This window comes from Lissotriton vulgaris, chromosome 8 (assembly GCF_964263255.1).
Source record: "Lissotriton vulgaris chromosome 8, aLisVul1.2, whole genome shotgun sequence".
Taxonomy (NCBI): domain Eukaryota; kingdom Metazoa; phylum Chordata; class Amphibia; order Caudata; family Salamandridae; genus Lissotriton; species Lissotriton vulgaris.
Genome location: NC_141696.1, coordinates 1,019,309 through 1,042,902, shown reverse-complemented (window position 1 = coordinate 1,042,902; position 23,594 = coordinate 1,019,309). Strand labels below are relative to the sequence as shown.

The 23,594-nt window shown below is 43.4% G+C and overlaps 2 protein-coding genes across 2 annotated transcripts in view; one reads left to right on the top strand and one right to left on the bottom strand.

Annotated features, from left to right (window-relative positions):
- LOC147693184 (NACHT, LRR and PYD domains-containing protein 3-like) overlaps window positions 1-23,594 on the bottom strand; it is a 330,570-nt gene that overhangs the window by 76,020 nt on the left and 230,956 nt on the right. The window contains exon 4 of the mRNA XM_086933604.1: window positions 33-206. Within this exon, the coding sequence (XP_086789730.1) occupies window positions 33-206 (174 nt within the window). The remainder of the gene's footprint in view (window positions 1-32; window positions 207-23,594) is intronic.
- Window positions 7,501-9,171, top strand: LOC147693189 (uncharacterized). Its single transcript, XM_086933614.1, has 2 exons — window positions 7,501-8,619; window positions 8,683-9,171. Exons 1-2 carry the CDS (start codon window positions 7,501-7,503, stop codon window positions 9,169-9,171), a joined length of 1,608 nt encoding a protein of 535 aa, XP_086789740.1.

Here is a 23,594-nt window from a genome sequence, read left to right as displayed (position 1 = left end):
AATGACGTGATAAGAACTGCACAGCTCTGTACCTCAGTGTCTGTAGTTTGCAGTTTGGATGTTTGAGGCCTTCACACAACTTCTTCACTCCAGTGTCTCGCAGCTCATCATTGAAGCTCAGTTCGAGCTCTGTGAGAGATGAGTTTGTTTCCAGGACAGAGGCGAGGTCTCCGCAGCATGAACCGGTGAGGGAGCATTGCTCCAACCTGGAGGAGAGAAGAGATATGGAGAGAAGTAAAGCAGAGCACAGACAGGGGCGTCACAGCTGCAGTTTCATCTTCATTTCATTTCCTTCCCGTCCTTGTTCCACTCTAGTGACACATCCCACCTTACACATCCGACCACGCCCTGTTTATATAGGAATCTCATTGGGGGAGTTCTAAGACTGGCAGAGGCGGAGCTAGATGGACATTATAAATATATTAAGACATACTTTAACCTGAAGACCCTCTACCGTGGTGTGAATGGTCAATTTACAACTTTAGCAGTTCTTGCAGCCATTAGTATATTTACACGGGGTGTGATGCACACAGAGAGATGTTTTTATCAGAGGTCCCTGTGGGACGAGGTGTTTATTCACAAAATAAAATAGTATATTGAGAAATAGACCAACGTCACATATTGGGTACTTTTCAGGTGTTCATATTTTGGAGTGCGGACATAAGATAAGGGATAGACAGCACAAGTGTGAATTTGCCAGGAGGGGGTGAGTAATCCCTCTTTAGATATGTAATTAGATTACAAAAGCACTCCTCATTGTCAATGTGTAACTCGTAATGTTGGCTCCTGGGTAAGTATTCATTTACCTCCACTAGGTCTTACCCTATAGTGGTGCTTTCCTAGCTCGGCTGCGCTGATAAACTTCTGATCCAAAATGGCGGATTTGAGGTCAAGGGTCATCGCTCTTCACCGCAGGTGGGTTCTGTTTTCATACAATCACCCGACCTCAGGATTGTTATGGAATTACTATGAAATGTTTTGTACGGTATTTAACATTTTCCCACCAAAGTTCCTGTCACGGATATTGTTTCTCGTGTCTGTCTTGATGCTTGTACACGTCACTTGAGACGTTGATATTTGGTAATAAACACAGTATTTGTCTTTTTAATGTGCATGTCTGCCCGAGCTATACGCATGCGTCTGTGAGGCTGTCAGGGAAGTTTGTTTGTCCACAATTGAGACAGACAAGTCTCCACCACGGTTAAACTAGGGTCGACCCGCTTTATAATTCATCGTTCAGCCGTAATGTCGGCGGTGAGAACACCTCGTCACAACAGAGAATGCTCATCACCAACATTTAAATCGGGCCCAAGTCTTTGAGTCTGACTCGGATAATTCAGTTTCTAGGTTTGTGATTCATTCAGCAAAGGGCGAACTTATCTCCAGAGACAAAAGGTTCAGATTATAAAGAAAGATCTGATCAGTTTTGAGAATCAACAAATTCTCTCTTCAAATCTTACCCAGGATAGTGCGTTTGTTGCCTCCATCTATTTAGGTCATGTTTCCTGCCCCTCTTCACTACCAGCTGTTCAGCATTTCAAGGCGCTACATTGAACAGAACCTCTCGTTCTCAGCTTTAATTTCAGTATCGAAAGATGCGAGCGAGGTTTGTTCTACCGAGTGGAGGCTTGTGTTGGAAGACGTATTATTGGCCTGGTTCCTGATATCTCGTTACAGTTAAATACAAGCGAGTGAGGCCGGAGGCTCGAGAGCGAGAGGTCATAACAGGAGGAAGTTGTTCTTTTAAGTGCCTCGACGCATATAACCCCGTCAGAGCTTCCAGCAGGTTCATTTGACATGAAAAATATTATCCCTCCTCCTTGTGCAGTGCTCCTCAGAATGTAACTGTGACCCTGGCTCGTGGTCACCTGTGTTCGGGTCTGGTGGCGCAATGGACTGATGCATCCACTAGAGAGGCCTGTGTTCAACCTCATGGTCACATGTTTTAATCACGGAGGGTCCACTCAGCCTTTCATCCATCTGAGGTCGATAAAATGAATACCATTGAGTTGGGTAACAATATACATCTGTTTTTCAGCGCCTTGAGACCCTTGGGTGATAGCTGCGCTTTACAAATACTCATGTTATGTTAATAAACTTCCAGGAAGTGGGGGTGCAAACTGTTCCCCCCCCTGCTGATATCCAAGTGCAGCATTCAGGACAGAAACCGTGTGAGGTAGCTCAGTCGGTTAATGCAACTGTCTGAGTTCTTTGGATAACCAGCAGCCATTCATTTCACCGCTGTGTGTTTTCAGTGGCCCTGCAGCCGTGGGAGGGCCCAAAAGGCAGAGGAGTATGAACACGGAATTATTCCCAGCGCTTCCCCGGACGGGTGGGTGCTCTTGCGCACATCTGTCTCTCCTACGGGCTCTGTGATGCTCTCCCACAGAAAAGAAGCATCGGCTCCTCAGCAGCAGTGGGGGCAGACAGCAGAGGTTGTAGTGTGAGGGGGCCAGCAGATGTAGGACAGCTGTGCGACAGGGTGCTGAGGAAGACTGCGGATGCAAGGGGGGCATGTGAGCTGCCAGGGGGCTGGGAAGACTGCCGATGCAGTGAGGGCAGACAGCAGAGGTTGTAGTGTGCAGGGAGTGCCCGCAGATGTAGGGCAGCTGTGCTGACAGGGTGCTGATGGAGACTGTGATGCTTTCTTACAGAACAGAAGCATCAGCTCCTCAGCAGTGACGGGGGGCCACGAGCAGCCCGGGGCCCTGTGAAGGGAGGGGGCTCCTCGTCACCGGTTACCCTCCATTAGAGATGCACAGAATTGCCTGAGGGGGTGTTTGTTTACAGTGCATGGCAGGGTGCAGTGTGACTGCAGTGTGCAGGGAGGCTTCTGGAATTAGGATGGAGGGCAGGAGGACAGTGGTGGCGCTGTGCTGCGGATGCAGGGGGCAGGGGTGGCAGACAGCAGGAGTTGTAGTGTTCAGGGGTGCCATGCAGATGTAGGGCAGCTGTGCTGACAGGGTGCTGAGGGAGTCTGTGGATGCAGTGTGGGCAGGAGAGCAGTGCTGGGGATGCAGAGGGCAGTGCTGGTGGTGTGCTGCGGATGCAGGGGTGGCAGACAGCAGGAGTTGTGGTGTTCAGGGGGGCTGCCTGTAGATGTAGGGCAGCTGTGCGACAGGGTGGTGAGAGAGACTTTGGATGCAGTGTTGGCAGGAGGACAGTGGTGGCGCTGTGCTGCGGATGCAGGGGAGCAGTGGCTCACATGGAGGGGGCATTGCTGGCTGCCCGGTGAACTGTAGCATGAACTAGTAGTGCCTCTGTAGGACGTCTTGCTCTCCAAGTAAGAGGTGTGGCGCAGCGGCCAGAGTGCCTGACTCCGGACTACGGGGTTCACGGTTTCATTCCCGGCAGCAGGTCAGCCCAGCACCGTGTGACTCTGGGCAGTAGCTCGCTTAATCCTCCTGACAGCCCCCAGCGCCGGGACACCACTCCGGAGTTAGCTGTGCACTTTATAAATACTGGTATTTCATTTCATTTCCAAGGAGCTGTGAATTGGTGGAGGATGTAACCTCAGGCAGACATCGTGCTCGAATGGTGAAAGTTTGCACAGTATCCCATTACCCCCGCGTGCACAGGTGTCTCCTAAGAGCAAAAAAATATCTGTTAGTGATATATGCCGTGTCCATCAAATACAAGCAACACGCTCGAATTCCTCGGCCTGGAATTTGTTTTCTTGGTTGTTCGCCGACCAAATATCGCCTTTGGAAATATTGTGATACAAAAATATTTAATTGAATATTGAAATATAAAATATTGTGACATAAATGTTGATGTCAAAGATATCCTATACTTATAATGGTGAGTACAAAAATATCAGGAACACAAATTGTTGGCACTTATATCATTGTATAAAATATTCTTTACGGACAGACTCCTCACTATGAACAGTCTCCCACCTACAGACAGACCCTTGTTATGGACAGACTCCTCCCTATCGACAGACTCCTCTCTACGGACAAACCACTTTCTATGCAAAGACTGAGGACTCTGTCCTTAGGAAGGGGTCTGTCCATAGAGAGGACTCTGCTCATAAAGAGAAGCCTGCCCATAGAAAAGAGTCCATGACCAGACTCCTCTCTAAGGACAGACTCCTCTACGGACAGACCCCTCTCTATGGACAGACCCCTCTCTATGGACAGACTCCTCTACGGACAGACCCCTTTCTATGGACAGACCCCTCTCTATGGACAGACTCCTCTCTATGGAAAGACTCCTCTCTATGGACAGACTCCTCTCTATGGACAGACTCCTCTCTACGGACAGACTCCTCTCTACGGACAGACTCCTCTCTATGGACAGACTCCTCTACGGACAGACTCCTCTCTATGGACAGACTCCTCTCTATGGACAGACTCCTCTCTACGGACAGACTCCTCTCTACGGACAGACTCCTCTCTACGGACAGACTCCTTTCTATGGACAGACCCCTCTCTATGGACAGACTCCTCTCTATGGACAGACTCCTTTCTATGGACAGACTCCTCTCTACGGACAGACTCCTCTCTACGGACAGACTCCTTTCTATGGACAGACCCCTCTCTATGGACAGACTCCTCTCTATGGACAGCCTCCTTTCTATGGACAGACTCCTCTCTACGGACAGACTCCTCTCTACGGACAGACTCCTTTCTATGGACAGACCCCTCTCTATGGACAGACTCCTCTCTATGGACAGACTCATCTCTATGCACAGACTCCTCTCTCTGGACAGACTCCTCTACGGACAGACCCCTCTCTATGGACAGACCCCTCTCTATCAACAGTTTCCTCTCTATGAAAAACCCCTTTCTATGGATTAACAACTTGACATAAGATATCAGGAAAGCTAATGAAATATTTGTTTATAATTTAGGGAAACATATGCCGACTTTTTGCCTCTGGTTTTTGGGAAATTTGTGATAACAGGAGTGCCCGCATTTGAATGTACAAACCTTCTTTTAAATTTGACTATATTGACTTTTTAATTGTTTAGCTTTTTAAGCTGCTTACGCGCACTGTAAAAAATTGCTGCACAAAATCTCGCTGGTTTAGCGAGAATAGATTAGCAAATCGGCGTTCTCCTTCAGCGCCATCTTGGGTGTAAGGACTGGCTGCACTTCCGGGGCTGCACTCTAGTGGTTGAGCACTTGCCAGCCTAGTTAGAACAGGCAATGCAAGCGTGCAGCTCGCGGGCACAGTGGGTGCACCGGAGGAAGTGCCACGGTCACACACAGCGCCAGCCATGCTGCCCGTAGAAGTCAAAAACAGAATAGGATAATTTACTCCAGGGAACAGTTACTTGCCATAGGTAGATGTGTGTGTTTGTATTTATATAGCGCACTTCTACCCTGAGGTCTTGTAGCGCTGTACTCATACCGCTGTGGAACCCTTCCAGGCTTTCCTGTGAAATGTCCACTCCTGGGCACCCCCAAGGTGAAGCCAGGCATCCAAGCGCTGCTGGGGCCGTTGTGGAGATTAAGCAAGCTATTGCCCAGAGTCACAGAGTGGGACCCATGATTAGACTAGGCACCAAGGCGAGAATTATCAGGTCCGGGGAAATTGAGTCCAAGAGCCGCCGAAGCGGGAATTGAACCTTGGTCCCGGGCCAGACCTCTGCATCAGGGTCTGCTGCTCTAACCATTGAGCCACACTTCTCCACTAGGGAGAAAATGGCGGAGGGGCTATTTAGACTTAGATAAGAAAGCCCTGAAACTGGCCCAGGCCCAGCATAAGTAATCTATTGTCAGGGCAAAAGCAGATTTTTACTCTAAATCCATACTGCAAGCTCTAAACAGTACAAAAGCACTTTTCAACATTTTTAGGGATTTATCTAATCCTGTCTGTATGAGTAATGATGTGATGTATTCCTATAGGTTCTGAATCGATCCCCCTATTCCTGACCCTATTCTGGTTAACAAACCAACAAGTTAACTAGCAGTCAGCCCATGAGGCAGCAAACCCCCATGATGCAGATACCGTTATCTGACGAAGCCACACTAAGGCACAGGAATGTGTTATCTGATTAGGTCATAACGCTTGCGATCTAATTAGACAAGCGATATTCCTCCAGCCCCTGGTAAGGCTTACGGAGTTCTCATAACAAATCAAACCTATGACAACCTGGGAAAAACCCCTGCGGCCATTGTTTTGATTTCACCAAGAACTTCAGCAAAAGAATGTGCTAACGACCTGGTCGTATGACATCCTTATTGACGTATCTATGTCCATCCTTACGTCAATCTCGGCACCTTAAAGGTATAAATATTACCGATATTGCCCTATGCAAACACACGCGGTGGTGACGAGACGGAGCAGCCATACTTGCCGAAGCCCAGAGCAGAGCAGACCCCGCTGGCACAGCCCCGCCTTCCTGACGCGCTGAGAACGAGACGCGCTGCTTTCTCCTGCCGAGAAATCCAGCACCGGCGTTTCCGGGTAGCCCTCGCAGGCAGCCTGGAATATCGAGAGCAGAGAGAGATACCATCCCTCATTCATCCTAACTTCCAGGTACAGAACTGAATAACCCCTCACAGAGAATTCTTTAGTCAGTCACTTGGCAAAAACAAACTTAACTTAAACTGTAACTTTCTATTCCCGCCCACGCATTAGACTTAGGTCAGGTACACGGGGTAGGCGTAGCTAGAAACACCAGTTGAGTACGTTTAGTCAAATGTATATGTGTATGTAAATATATTTTATTCATTTTAAACCTTCATATGGCTCAGAAACCATATCAATGTTTTTACAGTATTATTTTATACTTCTTCTTTTAATGTATGCACTTTACTTAACGATAAGTATTGCAATAATATTGATCCATTTCTCTTGTACGAGAAAAGAGACTGATCAATAAATAACATCTTTTATTGAACACGCCCGTCTCTTCCTTTTCTCTACATTCTGATGAGACTAAGAATGCACGTACTGACTGAGTAAAATAAATTGCCTTTTGTTCACACGACTCTTGAGATACACTCTTGATTAGGGGAGAGCAAAGTTGTCATGTTCTATGGTTGTCAGAAACTAAATCCCTTCTTGTCTAATCAGGGGAGTTAATTCCTTCCTGAACATTCGAGAAAGTTTCTAGTGAACTCTGAGCTAGCTGGCAAACCCAAAACTTTAAGTCTAATATCGACAGTAGTAGACCTAGTTAACGTCTGGTCTAGGCCTATACTATTGAAGGTATTATTCCAATGCGCAGAGCCTATTGGGATAATAGGAACTACACTACATGGCACCCAACGTGTTTGGGAAGGGCGATAAAACTAACGTAAGACATTTAAAGTAACTCAGTCGTGCTTTCTCACTCAGACCCCTTTTTCCCATAATACTCCAAAGACGTCTGGAGTGGGTAATAAAGGTAATATCCGCCAAACATCGCAGGAGGAAACTCCTATGTATGGTACTTGGTTTAGTCAACGTTGAAGGATAAACAGTTCCAAAATATTGTGCATCTAATCTTTGTTTCCATAAGAAACCTAATCTGCAAACAAACAAAGTAACCATCCTGTCGGTAAAATGGTAGACAGTGATGATGAAAGAGAGGCAGTTAGATTAGCAACTGAACTCGCAGCAGCTGATACTGCACTGCAAGACGCAGAGCCGGATATAATACTCATCCCGCTCATTAAAAGGAAATCTATAACCTTAAAACTTATAGAAAATGGACTGACACCTAGAGGTGGCACAGTCATATTCGTAATTGAGGCACACGAATATCGGCAGACAGAGGTATACTATTCGTGGATAAATTTTCCAGCAGCAAATGCTGTAACAAAGTACTTCCACTATTACAAAATAGAGGACCCTCCTGATGCGTACACTCCTTTCGAGGAGGTGGAAGTACCACTTAAATTTCAAGAGCACCTGCTCTTATTTGATGGCGCCCTAAAACATAATAATCACATCACCAGGCTCGGTCCCTTAGGTAGACCAGGAGCAACGTGGCCGGTCCTAGCCGGATACACACCACATCCAGACATCGACGGGATGTCTGCAGCAAACCTTTTAACACAGCTAAAACAATTAATAAAAATACATAGACAATTAGTCCAGTATGTGATGCGGACTTCTACAATTCAGCCAGCAATTAAAATTCCACAGCTGACCCCTCACCAGGGGAACACAAATAAAATTACACCACAGAACATACAGTCCTGCCTAGGTAAAGTACCAGCTAAACGGGAACAAATACCATTCTGGTTGGCACAGAAAATAACCCAAATAGAGGCGGTGTTTCCTGACACCACCCCGTTAGAAAAACACAGGATTCTGACTATCTGTCTTCCAATGGGAATCGCACCACACATTGAGGACTGTGACACTTGGGGTACAGTCTTTGCTTCCATTTACACAAAAACGCACGGTGTTCCATCCATTTTGGTAATACCAGATGTGCTAAAACAAATTCAAGACGAATATGGTCCAGAACCCGCTTTAACTCTTGGTATGAAATTACTAAAAGACTTCAAGCAGGTCTCAGCTATATTATTAGCCAACATAAAGGGAGAAGCAGCAAACGTGGTGATCCGCCAGAGGTTAAAGGAGACAGATATAGCAGACCAACCAGCTGAAATTGCCAGAATCATAGAAAAATCCTATGAGGAACTAGGTAGAGATAGTTTAGGTGGAATACCAGTAAAACCACAACTGATTGAAAGTCCTGAAAAAATATTTTTTAATAATAATTCAACATCACAGAAAATGAGCTGGGATGGAAACAAACAATCCAATCCTATAGAAAATAAATTCCAGTCCAGAGGCAGGTCTCCAAGGCGAAGAGAAAAATCTCCGAACCAAAGACACAGGTCACCCCAGAGTGACCCCTCTGGGAAAAGATATAACCTTAGAAATAGGGATAATATAAAAAAGCCTGATAGATATCAAGACATTGATACACGTCCCTCTCAATCTTTTCAGACTTCCTCGCAGAAATCGGAAAGAAGAGGACGATCAGAACAAAGAGAAGAGCACGCCAAGTCCAAAGACAAGGAACCTGCTCAGCTAAAAAAGAAATTACAATTTCCAAAAAAGAAGGTAGCCAGTATCAAGGTAGTTAACAATGCCGAGAATACTGAGGACACAACTGAAAAACGGAGAATGGGCTCAGACAATGCTAGACAGCGCAGCAGAAGTGAGCATAGCTCGCAAAGTCCTTATGAATCATCTGGAGACAGTGGACACGAATGAATATCTTCAAGTGGAAACTGCAGACACCAGAGTTAGCAAACCTCACAAAATATACGAAATAACATTACGTATAGAGGGAGATAAGACTAGAAAAATAAGGGGACTATTTTGGGATAATCTCTCCAAGGGCTATGACATCCTTCTAGCTGAAAAATACTGGCCACCAGAGTTTGTCAGGGATTGCCCTCATGGCGAAGAAATAATTATGCCTGCCTTCTCAAATCACATCCCAATTCATAAAAAATACACACTTGCTAGAAAGTGGGCAGTAGCTCTAGCTCCTGCTTTATATAAAAATCACATAGGATGGGATGAGGACTCTCCTCCTCACAAAATCCAGTTAAAATCACAACCTACTGCACAAAGGCAGTACCCAATTAAGCAAGAAGCAAAAAAAACAGGTAAAAGAAATTCTAGATCAGCTAGAATACCAGGGGGTGATTGAAACTTGCACCTCACAAATGAACAACCCTTTGTTTCCGGTCTTCAAACCAGACAATTCATACCGTCTAGTTTTGGATTACCGACACCTTAACTCATGTTGCAAAACTTTTGCAGTGCAAAACTCACATAGTTCTGCACTAATGAATAACATAGTGCGCAAAAAATACAAAACAACCTTAGACATCTCTAATGTATTCTTTTGTCAAAACATAGCACCAGAGAGCAGATATTTGTCTGCATTCTCAATAAATGGCACTCAAAAACAATTCTGTCGGTTAGCCCAGGGGTACAAGAATAGCCCAGGAGTATTCTCAGCGAGAGTAACAGAATTACTACAAATATATGACGACGAAGCATTATCGTATGTCGACGACATATACTTAACAGATGATGACTTGGAGACTCACTTGAAGAGAGTGAACACCATAATACTTGGGTTCGCAGCAGAGGGTTACAAATTCAACTTTAAAAAATCCAGAATTACCCATCTGAGAGTCCTGTTCTTAGGATACGAATTATCAAGTGAAGGCAAAAGCCTGGCTGACAATTTTCTAGAAAAATGTGCCGTACTCAAAGCACCTAGAACACTAAAAAACCTACAGTCAATTCTAGGCTTCCTAAATTTCGGAAGAACATATATTGCAAATTACGCAGAAAGGGTCAAACCCCTTTATGATCTAATAAAACCAGATTTTAAAAGATCTAATTGGACTCAAATACACACAGAAATATTGAGATCCTTACAAACAGACATGCTAATTAAAACAAAATTAGAAACACGTGATAACACACGCAATCTTGTGATCCTATTCATCCCAGGGAGATGCGGATTCACATACCTGACCTCTAATGAGGGAGAAAAGGTACCAATTGCATTCAAATCACACTTGTACACTAAGGCTGAAATGAAATTTAGCCCAACGGAAAAAATTCTTACCGCAACACAGACAGCTATAGCAAAAGAACGAGCCCTAGCACAAGGTAAACGAATAATAATCGTGACACCGATACCAGCCCTAGAGGCTGTAACAAAAGCAAGCATTCCAAATGCTAAAGCTCTCCTTCCGAGATGGATACAATGGGCTAATTCTCTTGCTGCAACAGACGTGGCGTACGAATTTGATCCTTACTTAAAAACACAAGAATTTCTCCAATATGAATTTGAATGTCCTCCGCCGACCGAAATTCTGCCTCTAGAACACTACGGCTGTATAATATATACAGACGGATCAGCACAACCCGCAGTGGGGGGTAAGCAAGCTTACAGTGCTGCGTGCGCGATCGTTAAACGTCGCTGGCACGAAGGAGAATTTAAACCAGCAATCACTAAAACACAATCTCTAGGAGATTGTACAGCTCAGCGAGCTGAACTACTGGCATTCAAGATGGCGCTTGAAAATACCGATCGAGAATTCCCCACACTCATAGTGTGCGATTCGTATTATTGCGTTCAGTCTTACAATGAATACTTGCAGATCTGGCTTCAGAATGGTTTCAAGGATGCGAAAGGTTGCACAATCAAGCATAAAATGCTCTGGGAACAAGTAGTTCTTTTACAAAAAGAACTACCAAAGACTCACGTGATACATACGCTGAGTCATCAATGTGATGGCGTTCACGTTGCAGGGAATTCATTGGCTGATGAGGCCGCGAAGGCAGCTGTGCAAACGGCTTCCGTAGCTGCCATCACCCGGTCAAAAACAAAAATAGACAGCAAAATATTACAAGCTGTCAGCGCTTCAGAAAAGGATTCGATAGAAACACTCCCGAAAGGCTTTCCAGTAAAATATTCATACATAACTGATGCAAACAATGTTCCTTTTGCTCGAATCCCTGGAGTGGGGGATAGGGCAATTCCAAACATGGAACATAGGTTAGGACTAATATTAGCGGCACACGAAGGGCTTGCTTCTATACATGCTGGCGTCTCAGCCACAGTATCATTATTAAAACAGAGATACTGGTGGCCACAAATGAGAAGACAAACAAGGAACTATGTTCTAGAATGTGAAATATGTCAAAGAATGAAAGTATCAACGGTGAGACGTCCAGCGCAGACGCCCCTTCTAATCTCGGATAAACCATTAGCCTGTGTTTACCTAGACCACTGTGGTCCCTTACAAAGGGATGGTAACTATAAATATATCTTGGTTGCAGTGGACTCATGTACGAGATTCATATGGATGTGGCCCCAGCGAACGGCTGACGCCAGAACTGTTATAAAAGATTTGCTAGTCTTTATCGGCACATACGCGATTGGCATGCTGCATTCGGACCACGGTCCTGCTTTTAGCTCTAGAGCTTATAAGGAGGCCATGGTCAGCATGGGCGTGACATTGCGGTACTCTTTTCCATTTCACCCTGAGGGGAACGGAATTGTTGAAAGAAAAAACCGTGACATAAAGCAATCTATAACGGCAAAGGTATTAGGTTCGGGAGCTGGGTGGGTCAAACATCTAATAAATGTCCAACGTAGTCTAAATAACTTGCCAAGAAATTCTCTGAAGGGATTCAGTCCGTACGAATTATTATTTGGAACTAGGATGTTGATCTCTGACCTTGATAGTCAGACTTCAGTGGTAAAAGAAAAAAGCTTTGATATCAAAGACCGTTTGGCTATTTTGCAGGACTTAAACAAAACAAGAAAAGACCTGAGCAACATAAAGTTGAAACAACAGCCAACAACCACTGAAGAACCACCACCTGTCCCAGCAAGACCTGTCTGGATTCCAAAAGTCGGGGATCTGGTCAGAGAAAAGATCGCGGTAAAGAAGGAATTTGGGCCTTCTTACAGAAAAGCAGTTCCTGTCTTGTCTGTCAACGGGACAAGATCAGTTGTACTACCGCCGCTTGCTGGTAAAAAGGAGAACCGAATTGTATCCATCGACCTGGTAAAACCACAATCATGTGGCCGATAACAAATAGTAGGCCAAGTGGACTCCCAATAAGTAGCAGAACACCAAGGTTTGCTACCAGTACAGAGGTCCTAACTAAGAGGCTTATTACATTCGAAACACCTACAAAAGAACAACAAGGACTATGCAACAATGCAATGGAACTTAGACCTCTGAAAACCCAAATAAAAACATTTAGCAGAGACACACCAATCTATAATGAAGTAACAAGTACAAATGCAAGAAACAGTGATCCTGAACCAATTGGAACAATTGACAGAACTGCATCCGGCTACTTCATAAACTTCGATGATTCCTCTGTAGGCTTCAGTGAATCAAAGACACAGCCATCATCAAATACCTTTAAAGATAAAGCTAAAGAACTTTTGAAACAACTGAAAGAAACATATCTGGTTTCTCAATGGCTTGAATTTTGGGTGGGTTTTGGTGCATTTATCCTCATACTTTGGCTCATCATGGTACTAACTTTGGGATGCTTCATTGAGGGAAAATATGCTAAAATGGACACAGCAAGTCAGAAAATCATCTTGATCCTCAAACCACACACATCTTCACACGTCGAGAAAAGAGAACTTTCTTCAGCCAACTTCACAGCCAATCCTATACTGGGTGGGGTAGCATGGGATAACACTGACTATGAAATTTATGGTCCGGTCGAAATCCTGAAATATCCACACCAAATTAAGATCTCATTGAGTGACTTTGTAAAACCAAGCTCATTTGCTGATGATTGGGACTTCGAAAGCATTAATAATATGATGTCTGACTTAGTAATGTCTGCTAAATTTACCAAACATGATTATTTGCAGGGTTCTACAAATTATGATAGTATGTACTGTTATAACCACTATGGTAATCATTTTCTACATAGATCTGCACAACCTAGAAATGTTTTAAATTATAATCAATGGGAACATTGTGCAACCCCTCCAAAAGGAAGCTCAAGAACCGTTTACGACAAATATTCATATTTTTCTGGTTTTAACATAAGTAATGCTGAAACATTTTATTTCAAATTGTCAAATAAGACAGGGATGAAGACCATGATAACAAACACGAAATTGATATATTCAGACTCATTCTTTGAACAAATTAATACTTTTGGTTTTGATTATTGGGACAAAAATGTTGAATTGAAAAGTGTTTGGGGTACAAAAGAATGGCAAGTACAGGGTATAGAATCTTTGTTTAGAGCCTGCATGATCCCAGAACAAATTATATTTTTAAATGACACTGTTCAACAAACCACCTGTCTTGGCCAAGCCAAAATCAAAGACCTAAATAAACCGTCTATTCCAAAGTCAACAATGTTTAGCAATAACTCTGATACAGATGAAGAGATAGACGTAAACCATATATTAAACCAAAACAGAACACATCCTGATTGGAAACAGTGGTTGATCTGGCCCACAGATACTAATAACTGTCAAGACAGATTCCTGAACAAAACACAGGGGTTCAAAATGACCAGGCCAGACCCTAGATATCCCCAAAGACATCACCCAGGGATAATAACCACCTACAGTGTGGGCAAATTATGCCTTCAATGGCTACAAACTTCCACACTGGCAGAAATTAAGCAACACCTAACTTTACTTACTGATGGTGCTGACTTGCGTGATTTCATAATGGGACCACGCAAACAGCGTCAAAAACGTTTCATAGCAGCCTCTGTATATGCAGCATACAATGAGGCCTGGAAAGTTACTCAAATTGAAACAGCAGAGAGAATACGGGAAATTGACCGCATTAATTTGGAAAAATCACTTTCTGTAGTGGACAATGGGTTAATGACTCTGTCCTCCAGAATTTTTTCTTTGGACGGCATTGTGTCTTCAGCAATCGACATATTATCGCAAGACTTACTGTTATTACAACACGGTCAGTCCCAATTGCGTTCTATTGTACAGCTTGGCTGGACGTTACAAAATCTGCGTTCAGGCTATGTGCCTTGGCGTTTAATCAACACAACGTCACTATTCTATATCTTTAACCTTACTGATAGACAAATCAGTATGGCCAAAAAGGGAGCTGATTATACAATCCTGAGCATTGAGAAACTTGAGAGATTACCAGTGACAATGTCAGAACGACCTGTCAGTGAATGGATAATACATGGGATAATAAATATTCCAATTTCAACCTTCAGGTTTCAATACTGCCAAAAATATATACAGGCTGGCATGTACGAGAAATTGGGAAAGGGGTACATTAAAACAACATGGGACCTGCCCTATTCACATGCATGTGTCAGTAATAAAGGACAGAAATTGTTTCCTAGTGTCAATAATTGTGCAATGTCACTAAGCGGTACACTTCTGTGTAATCGAATTAGTTTGCACGGAGCCTGTGAAGGGAACTCAAATAACCTTTCATGTCACCAGCAAGGCGCACCTGCAACAGAGATAGAACCGTTCTTTCAAAGACTCTATAATGGGAGTTACATTCTAAATGTAGATCGCAGATGTTGTAGTCTTATGCCCGGGACTCCTTATCTCGTAACTACGACTGCGAAGGTCAAGTGCTGTGGACACTCATTGTTCCCCAGCTCCTTTCCAGACAGGGAGGCAAGGGCATGGCCCAACTTGAAAATTACTTCTATTCGAATAGATACTTTAAGCAGAATGAAAACAGTGCTTCTTCAGACGCCGACCAGGCTCACGTCATCAAAAGAAACATATGATCTACAAGTCGCAAGGACGACTGCAGAAATACATTCATTGTTATCAACTAATTCCCCCATACATTTCGCAGAAATCCTGAATGAAATCTTCAAATATTTCTGATACCAGTGGGGTCTCACAAGTATTTAAGACAGTATTTTCGATGGCATTAACACCATTCAAAGCCATACTGGGTATTTTTCCAGACTTCGTCCATTCGATTTTTGGCGGACTTCCCCTCATTTTAGGACTGATTGCAGGAATCCTATTCCTAGTCCTTATTTTTCGTTATGGCAAACCATGTCACAGACAAAACACCTGCGACAAGGGAAGAAACAATCCTAGCCATTGGATACCGGGACCGGATATCAAGAATCCTGGGACTATCCCGGCTTAGAGACCTGAACATGACGTGGTTTCTATCCTTTCGACCTATGTGGCAACGATGTGTTTTACCTGTATTAAGGTGCCTGCTATGCGGAGAAGAATGCGTGTTAGACACCTGCCTGACAATACAATCGGATGCGCCAATGGATGCAGAAACATTGTTGAGTCCGATCAAGGCTCATGCTTTGTGCTGCCCTCAAAGGCTACCAATCCTGATGACGGCATTCGTGGAAGCTTCACCACTACGATTAAGGGGTAGTGAAGTACAAGATGAAAGCAGCATCGATCAGGTACGACCTTCTGTCAGCAATCCAAATCGGAATGTCAATGGAGACAATCATGCGCACGAATGCATGGTTACACCTATTTCCGAGTTAGTGGAACTCTCCCAGGAAGCTGTTGACAACTTTTTCGAGAGTCTAAATGATATGATGTTCTCACCAGAGCAGAAATAGAGACTTTTGAGCAAGCTCGTACACGGCGTTCCCTGAATTTGGCCTTCAACTTTAATAACACAGTCACATGAACAGCTTTCCCTCCAGTTCACGGACAGCAATTTTTTCAGCAGCCCCAAATTATTTTTTACAATTTTTCGGGTCACTTATCTTCTGCTTAAAGTAAGAGACTATTCCTAGAGAACTAAGATTTCTATTTTTAGACAGCTTATAGACATTAGCTGCCCGCTGGTATGTTCATTGTATTATATTCTGTGATGAAGTGGTCTCGCACTTTTTTCTGTATTAAGAGCCATTTCATGTGTAAATCTCATATACCAAATAGCATTATTGTATACAAATGCGTTATTACTTTAGCATTATTCTACAGCTTGAGTGCATACTATACATATGACTGCATTTCTTCCGTATATTTGAAAATTTCAAAATGCATATATGTATTTTGGGGTGGTAAGGTATACACAATACTCTATAAATATATTGTACTATGTTTTACTATGCATAGATTAGTAAATATGACCATAGTTAGCGTGGAGTGGGTGTGATGTATTCCTATAGGTTCTGAATCGATCCCCCTATTCCTGACCCTATTCTGGTTAACAAACCAACAAGTTAACTAGCAGTCAGCCCATGAGGCAGCAAACCCCCATGATGCAGATACCGTTATCTGACGAAGCCACACTACGGCACAGGAATGTGTTATCTGATTAGGTCATAACGCTTGCGATCTAATTAGACAAGCGATATTCCTCCAGCCCCTGATAAGGCTTACGGAGTTCTCATAACAAATCAAACCTATGACAACCTGGGAAAAACCCCTGCGGCCATTGTTTTGATTTCACCAAGAACTTCAGCAAAAGAATGTGCTAACGACCTGGTCGTATGACATCCTTATTGACGTATCTATGTCCATCCTTACGTCAATCTCGGCACCTTAAAGGTATAAATATTACCGATATTGCCCTATGCAAACACACGCGGTGGTGACGAGACGGAGCAGCCATACTTGCCGAAGCCCAGAGCAGAGCAGACCCCGCTGGCACAGCCCCGCCTTCCTGACGCGCTGAGAACGAGACGCGCTGCTTTCTCCTGCCGAGAAATCCAGCACCGGCGTTTCCGGGTAGCCCTCGCAGGCAGCCTGGAATATCGAGAGCAGAGAGAGATACCATCCCTCATTCATCCTAACTTCCAGGTACAGAACTGAATAACCCCTCACAGAGAATTCTTTAGTCAGTCACTTGGCAAAAACAAACTTAACTTAAACTGTAACTTTCTACTCCCGCCCACGCATTAGACTTAGGTCAGGTACACGGGGTAGGCGTATCTAGAAACACCAGTTGAGTACGTTTAGTCAAATATATATGTGTATGTAATATATTTTATTCATTTTAAACCTTCATATGGCTTAGAAACCATATCAATGTTTTTACAGTATTATTTTATACTTCTTCTTTTAATGTATGCACTTTACTTAACGATAAGTATTGCAATAATATTGATCCATTTCTCTTGTACGAGAAAAGAGACTGATCAATAAATAACATCTTTTATTGAACACGCCCGTCTCTTCCTTTTCTCTACAATCTGATGAGACTAAGAATGCACGTACTGACTGAGTAAAATAAATTGCCTTTTGTTCACACGACTCTTGAGATACACTCTTGATTAGGGGAGAGCAAAGTTGTCATGTTCTATGGTTGTCAGAAACTAAATCCCTTCTTGTCTAATCAGGGGAGTTAATTCCTTCCTGAACATTCGAGAAAGTTTCTAGTGAACTCTGAGCTAGCTGGCAAACCCAAAACTTTAAGTCTAATATCGACAGTAGTAGACCTAGTTAACGTCTGGTCTAGGCCTATACTATTGAAGGTATTATTCCAATGCGCAGAGCTTATTGGGATAATAGGAACTACACTACAATGAGGTTGTCGCATCGCAGAAACTCTGCAATGAGATTGCCATTCTTTTTAAGAAAAAATATCCAAAATTGTTGGGCAACTACATCATGCTGTCCCAGATGATTGTGCCTGGACGTCAGATACAGACTCTCAAACGGATGCTTCGCTGAATTTCTTCCATGCACCCACTGAGGACTCTTTTAATCAGTTGGCTCAAAGCATATCCTCGGGCTCTCCGTTAGACCCTCTTCCTAATAAAATCTGGAAAAGGGTTGCTCAAGATACCTTTCCCTGGCTATGGAAGATCTGCTGCCAGTCATTGGAGGAAGGACAGGTACCGGAGGCATGGAAGCAAGCAGTAGTGACTCCTCTGCTAAAAAAGAAAACATCTTTGGACCCTACTAATCCAGCAAATTTCAGACCTATCTCTTTACTGCCTCACCCTATTAAAATTCTAGAGAAGGTTGTTAGCAAAAATCGTGCTATCTGGAAGATAATTTTCTGCTGGATAGGGATCAATTTGGTTTTCGTCCGAGACAGCACTGGCAACTGTAATGAACGAGCTACAAATGCGTGCTGACAATGGGAATTCCTCGGTCCTCGTGTTATTGGACATGTCAGCTGCATTCGATACGGTGAGCCATACTGTGCTAGTGAAGAGACTGAAAGCACAACCAGCCCCCCGCCCCCGGAGGGGTAGCCTAATAGGGATATGTACATTAAATATGGTATTTCGTCCTTAATGTACAGCAAATTGTGGAATAAATACACCCGCAAGGATCCTGAGTTGTGTTGGCCTATGCATGGGTCATTTGATTTACGAAAGATTCAGTATGTGGAGCAACGAATGTTTAAGCGAAAGGCTAGGCAAGATATGTTTGACTGTGTGCGAAAATGCGAGAAAGAAGTGCGTGAGCGAATGAAGCGTGAACAGGCCTTGATTGAAAAAGAACAGCGAAAAAGTGTGCATGCGAAAGCGCTGGAAATGAAAAACAAAGAAATTAAAGAAAAATAAGGATAGAGAGCGTCAGTTACAGGTAAATGGCCAATACGCTGTTCGTAGGCCTCTCTATCCTATTCTTAATTAACCCCAAAATGATTCTCTCCTATTAGATCGTTCTCCACCTCCGTATATTTTCCCTTCTGCTCCTACTGAGTCAGATGAGGACTCTCCTACAGATCAGGATAAAGCCCGAGACACTCGCTCAATGTTAACAACCGAACGTTCCTCTGAGATTAGATCTGCGGCGTGAAAAGCCAATCGTGGTACTCTCACTTCTTCTGAACTTCTAGATACTATTAATAATTGGTTAGAAAAGGAACAGAAATACTGAGATATTGGCTACAGAGGTTGTTGATCGATTTAGGAAACATTCGGTGGCAGTAGAGCCAGATGATATAGCAGCTGATTGTAAGCAATTACGTGAATGTTCTTTTGTCTTTTCCCAGGTGGCTGACACGATCAGATGCTTGGTTAAACTACGTGATGAAGCAGTCCGTTTGCGGGAGGAGAAAAAGGCAGCAGACGCAGCTGCACAAATATCTCGAATTAATATGGCACGAGCACCGACGCCCGAAACAGATAGGAATGTTGTAAATGTGAAACCCATGTGGGAAGCCGCGCCTTTATATGTTGCTCCTAAAGGAACAGGTACAAGTGATGATAAGACTTCTATTGACTCGAAAGGGTATTTTATTTATAATTGGGTTTACACTCCTTGGAATAGAGCAGACAATATGGCTCTTAAAAATGCATTGCCTGATCCGCGAAAAAATCCAACAGCTTTTTATGAAGAAATTGAAGGTGCTATTAGTTCTTGTACTATGACTTTGTCTGACATTGATTTGTTTTTTGGATTAATATTACCACCTGATATGTGAAGAACTGTGCGTAAAGTTGATGATCGTGTGATATTTGGGGCATTGTGGTCAGAAATAGAACAATTAGATAAAAATAGAGAGCCTGCACAAAAACCATGTTGACTAATTTTAGATCTTCCAGCAGCTATCTTGGTTAAATTAAAGACGATTATTCCCTCTAGAAAGATAGATTGGACTATGTAAGCGTCCTGTAAGCAAAAGGCAGATGAGTCAGTTTCAGACTTCTTCACACGCTTTGAAGAAGCATTCCACAATTTTAGTGGCCAGTCATTGACAGATGACACGGGTAGGCATCTGTTTGTCGATAAATATGTCACAAACCTTTTGCCAGAAATAGCTAGTCACCTAAAGGCGAATGAGAGTTCATGGACTACCTCCTCTCTGGTTTCTCTTCTAACTATGGCTCAGTATTATGAACGGCAGGAGTTAGAAGCGAAGGGCAGTGAGGATAAAAAGACTAAAGAGTTAAAAACGAAGGTTATGATGGTTCAAGCTTATGGCTTGCCTTATAGAGGTGATAATATGGGTGGAGGTGGATCTTATGGTTCGTCTTTTCCTCCCTCTACTCGTGGAGATTTGTCTATTAATCAGTGTGCGTATTGCAGACAATTTGGCCATTGTATTTCTAACTGTCCGGTGCTACGTGCTCAGCAGGGTTCACACGGTCGGGGACAAATGAGAAATCGTTCAGGATCTTCAGGGCCTAGAGGAAATGCAAATGATGATGCTAGGTTTGACACTAATATATGTGGACAAGAAGGGGCTAATTTTTTGTCAGACGGAATCAATATCAGATGTCCTACTATGAGCCATCTAATTTGCAAGATTCTGCTTATGCATAGGATTGCCTAAGATGGGGTAAGGAATCAGTTGAAGTTCCAGTAGATCAGAAGGGTCCCTATGTTGCAGCACACGTTTTGGGTTCTACTGATCAGTTTCTGGTTGATGCAGGGGCTACTCGTAGCGCTTTGTCTAAACACTTGATTCCAAGGGCTCCCCTGTCTGGCTTAACTATTACATCTATAGGTTTTGATGGAACACCTTCCCTTAGCCCATTGTCACAACTACTTGCACTCCATGTTGATAAGTTTACTGCTCCATGTCCATTTTTGCTTTCCCCAAATACACCAGACAACATTGTGGGTCTTGACATGCTAAAATATTTCAGGGCCACGATACGATGTTCTCCGGAAGGAGTACAGGTTATATTAAATGACAACCACCCCATGGTTGAGAGATCCTGTATTGTTAAAGAGGACATTGCCCTAGCTTCACTCCCTAGTACTTTGTGGGGTACTTCAGACACCGATGTAGGACAAATGGTTATTCCACCTGTGCATATTAGTGTCAAGGAGGGTGCTATACTGCCAAGATTGACTCAGTATAAAATTTCTCGAGAAGGAGAGGAAGCACTTACACGTATTGTTCATGACTTAATTAAAGTGGGGGTTGTGGAAGAAGTTCCTACAATGTTTGCAATAGTCTGATTCTTCCTATTTTGAAAAAAGATACTGACACAAGAATCTATAGATTTATCATTGACTTGAGGGAGGTCAATAAGATTGTAGTACCGCAATACCCTGTAGTGTCTGACATAAAAACATTGCTTACCGTGTTCCCTCCAATAGCAACTACATTTTCAGTAGTAGATTTGAAGAATGCTTTCTTCTCGAGTCCTATTCATCCTGATAGTCGATATTTGTTTGGTTTCACTTTAAATAACAGATCCTATAGATTTTGTAGAGTTCCTCAAGGGTACACTGAGAGTCCGAGTATCTATAGTCAAGCCTTGAAAAGACAACTTGATTCTTTTATTTTGCCTGGCGGAGGGGCTCTCATACAATATGTCGATGACATCTTGTTGGCAGCTGATACACCTGAACAGTGTGAAACATGTACTTTGTCCTTGCTTTCTTTTCTTGCGACACATCACCATAAAGTATCACGGAAGACATTGCAATATTGTAGACCGAAGGTGACCTACTTAGGACACCTTCTGTCTAAGGAGGGCCGTGCACTGACATCAGATCACATTCAAGCAATTCTAGACACTCCAGTACCTTCCACGCAGAAAGATGTCTGTGCATTCATTGGATTAACTTCATTTTGTAGACAATGGATATTGGGTTTTTCACACATTGTCAAACCACTGTTGGCACATTTGACTAAGAACACTCCGATTCCTCTTCCTTGGACAGATGAATGTCAAAATGCTTTTCACCAGTTGAAACAAGCTCTTTGCTCTGCACCAGTGTTAGGTACACCAGATCATATGAAAGCTTTTACACTCTATGTGCACGAGAAAGATGGATGCGCATTGTCAGTTTTAGTACAAACACAAAGTGACAAGCAACGTCCCTGTGCATATTTTTCTGCAGTTCTTGATCCTGTTGCTCGTGCGTTGCCTGGATGTTTTCGTTCAGTGGCAGCCACAGCTGTGTCCATACGTCAGAGTGAAGGGATAGTTTTGTCACACAAACTTTTGGTGCTAGTACCCCATGCAGTAGATGCCCTTTTGAATCAGACTAAAACTCAGCATTTAACTAGTGCTCGCCTGACAGGATATGAATTGACACTGGTGGCCCCTCATATTACATTGAAGAGGTGTGCGACACTGAACCCAGTCACTTTGTTGCCATATCCTGTGACTCATTCTCAATCAAAGGAGCCTCATGATTGTATATTCCTTACTGAGGAACAGACAAAGGGTTGCGTTGATTTGCAAGATACGCCCCTTTCAGATGTTGATGGGGAGCTGTGGGTTGATGGGTCCTGTTTGAAGTTACCAGATGGCACAACCTCAGCTGCATATGCAATGATGACACTTGAAACAGTAGTAGAAACAGCTCGCATACCGCAAAAGTCTGCTCAAGCAGCTGAACTAATAGCTTTGACACAAGCATGTGAGCTTAGTACTGACTTATGTGTGAACATATACATGGATAGCCGCTATGCTTTTGGAGTGGTTCATGATTTTGGCTTACTCTGGAAGGAAAGAGGCTTTCTTACATCCCACGGGATGCAGATAATGAATGGTGAATTAGTGCATAATCTCTTGACTGCACTCACATATCCGAAGAAAGTTGCCATTATGAAGTGTAGCGCACATAAGAAGAACACTGATAAAATAGGGCAAGGAAATGCCTTCGCAGATCGCGTAGCTCGTGAAACTGCAATGCAGCGAAGCACTACATCCATGTACGTAGTGAAATCACAAGCTGAGCATTGGCATGATGCTAGAGAGGAAGTGTTGGATATACAGAGATCTGCCTCTGTGGAAGAACTTGAGCAATGATCTAAAGAAGGAATGTTAGACGATGAGGGCTGTTGGCGCAGCAAAGACATGGATAAGTGGGAATTGCCTTCAGCCTATTTACAATCTATGGTTCAAATGGCACATGGGATGGCACATGTTGGAGCTCTAGCAATAACTGAATTGCTTACGCAAGTTTGGGAGCATCCTGAAATTGCCAGCACAGCTAAAATAGTGGTATAGTCCTGTTTGATCTGTTTGCAGTATAATCCTGGAAAAGGGACACGGACTCCTACAGGAGGGTTAGCTACACCGACTGCACCTTTTGAAGTTTTACAGATGGATTACATCCAACTCAAACGTTGCAATAACCTAAAGTATGTCCTAGTGGTGGTATGTGCCTTCAGTAAATGGATAGAGGCGTACCCTACAAAGGATAATACAGCGCTCACTACAGCCAAGGTGCTTTTAAAGGAGTTTTTCCGGTGTTTGTAAACTTTTGTGGAGTGACAACAGACCTCATTTTATTG

Coding starts and splice junctions, on each gene's coding strand:
- LOC147693189 (XM_086933614.1), top strand. CDS start 7,501: ATGGTAGACAGTGATGATGAAAGAGAGGCAGTTAGATTAGCAACTGAA. Junction 8,620..8,682: donor ATAGTTTAGGTGGAATACCA/GTAAAACCACAA, acceptor TCAACATCACAG/AAAATGAGCTGGGATGGAAA.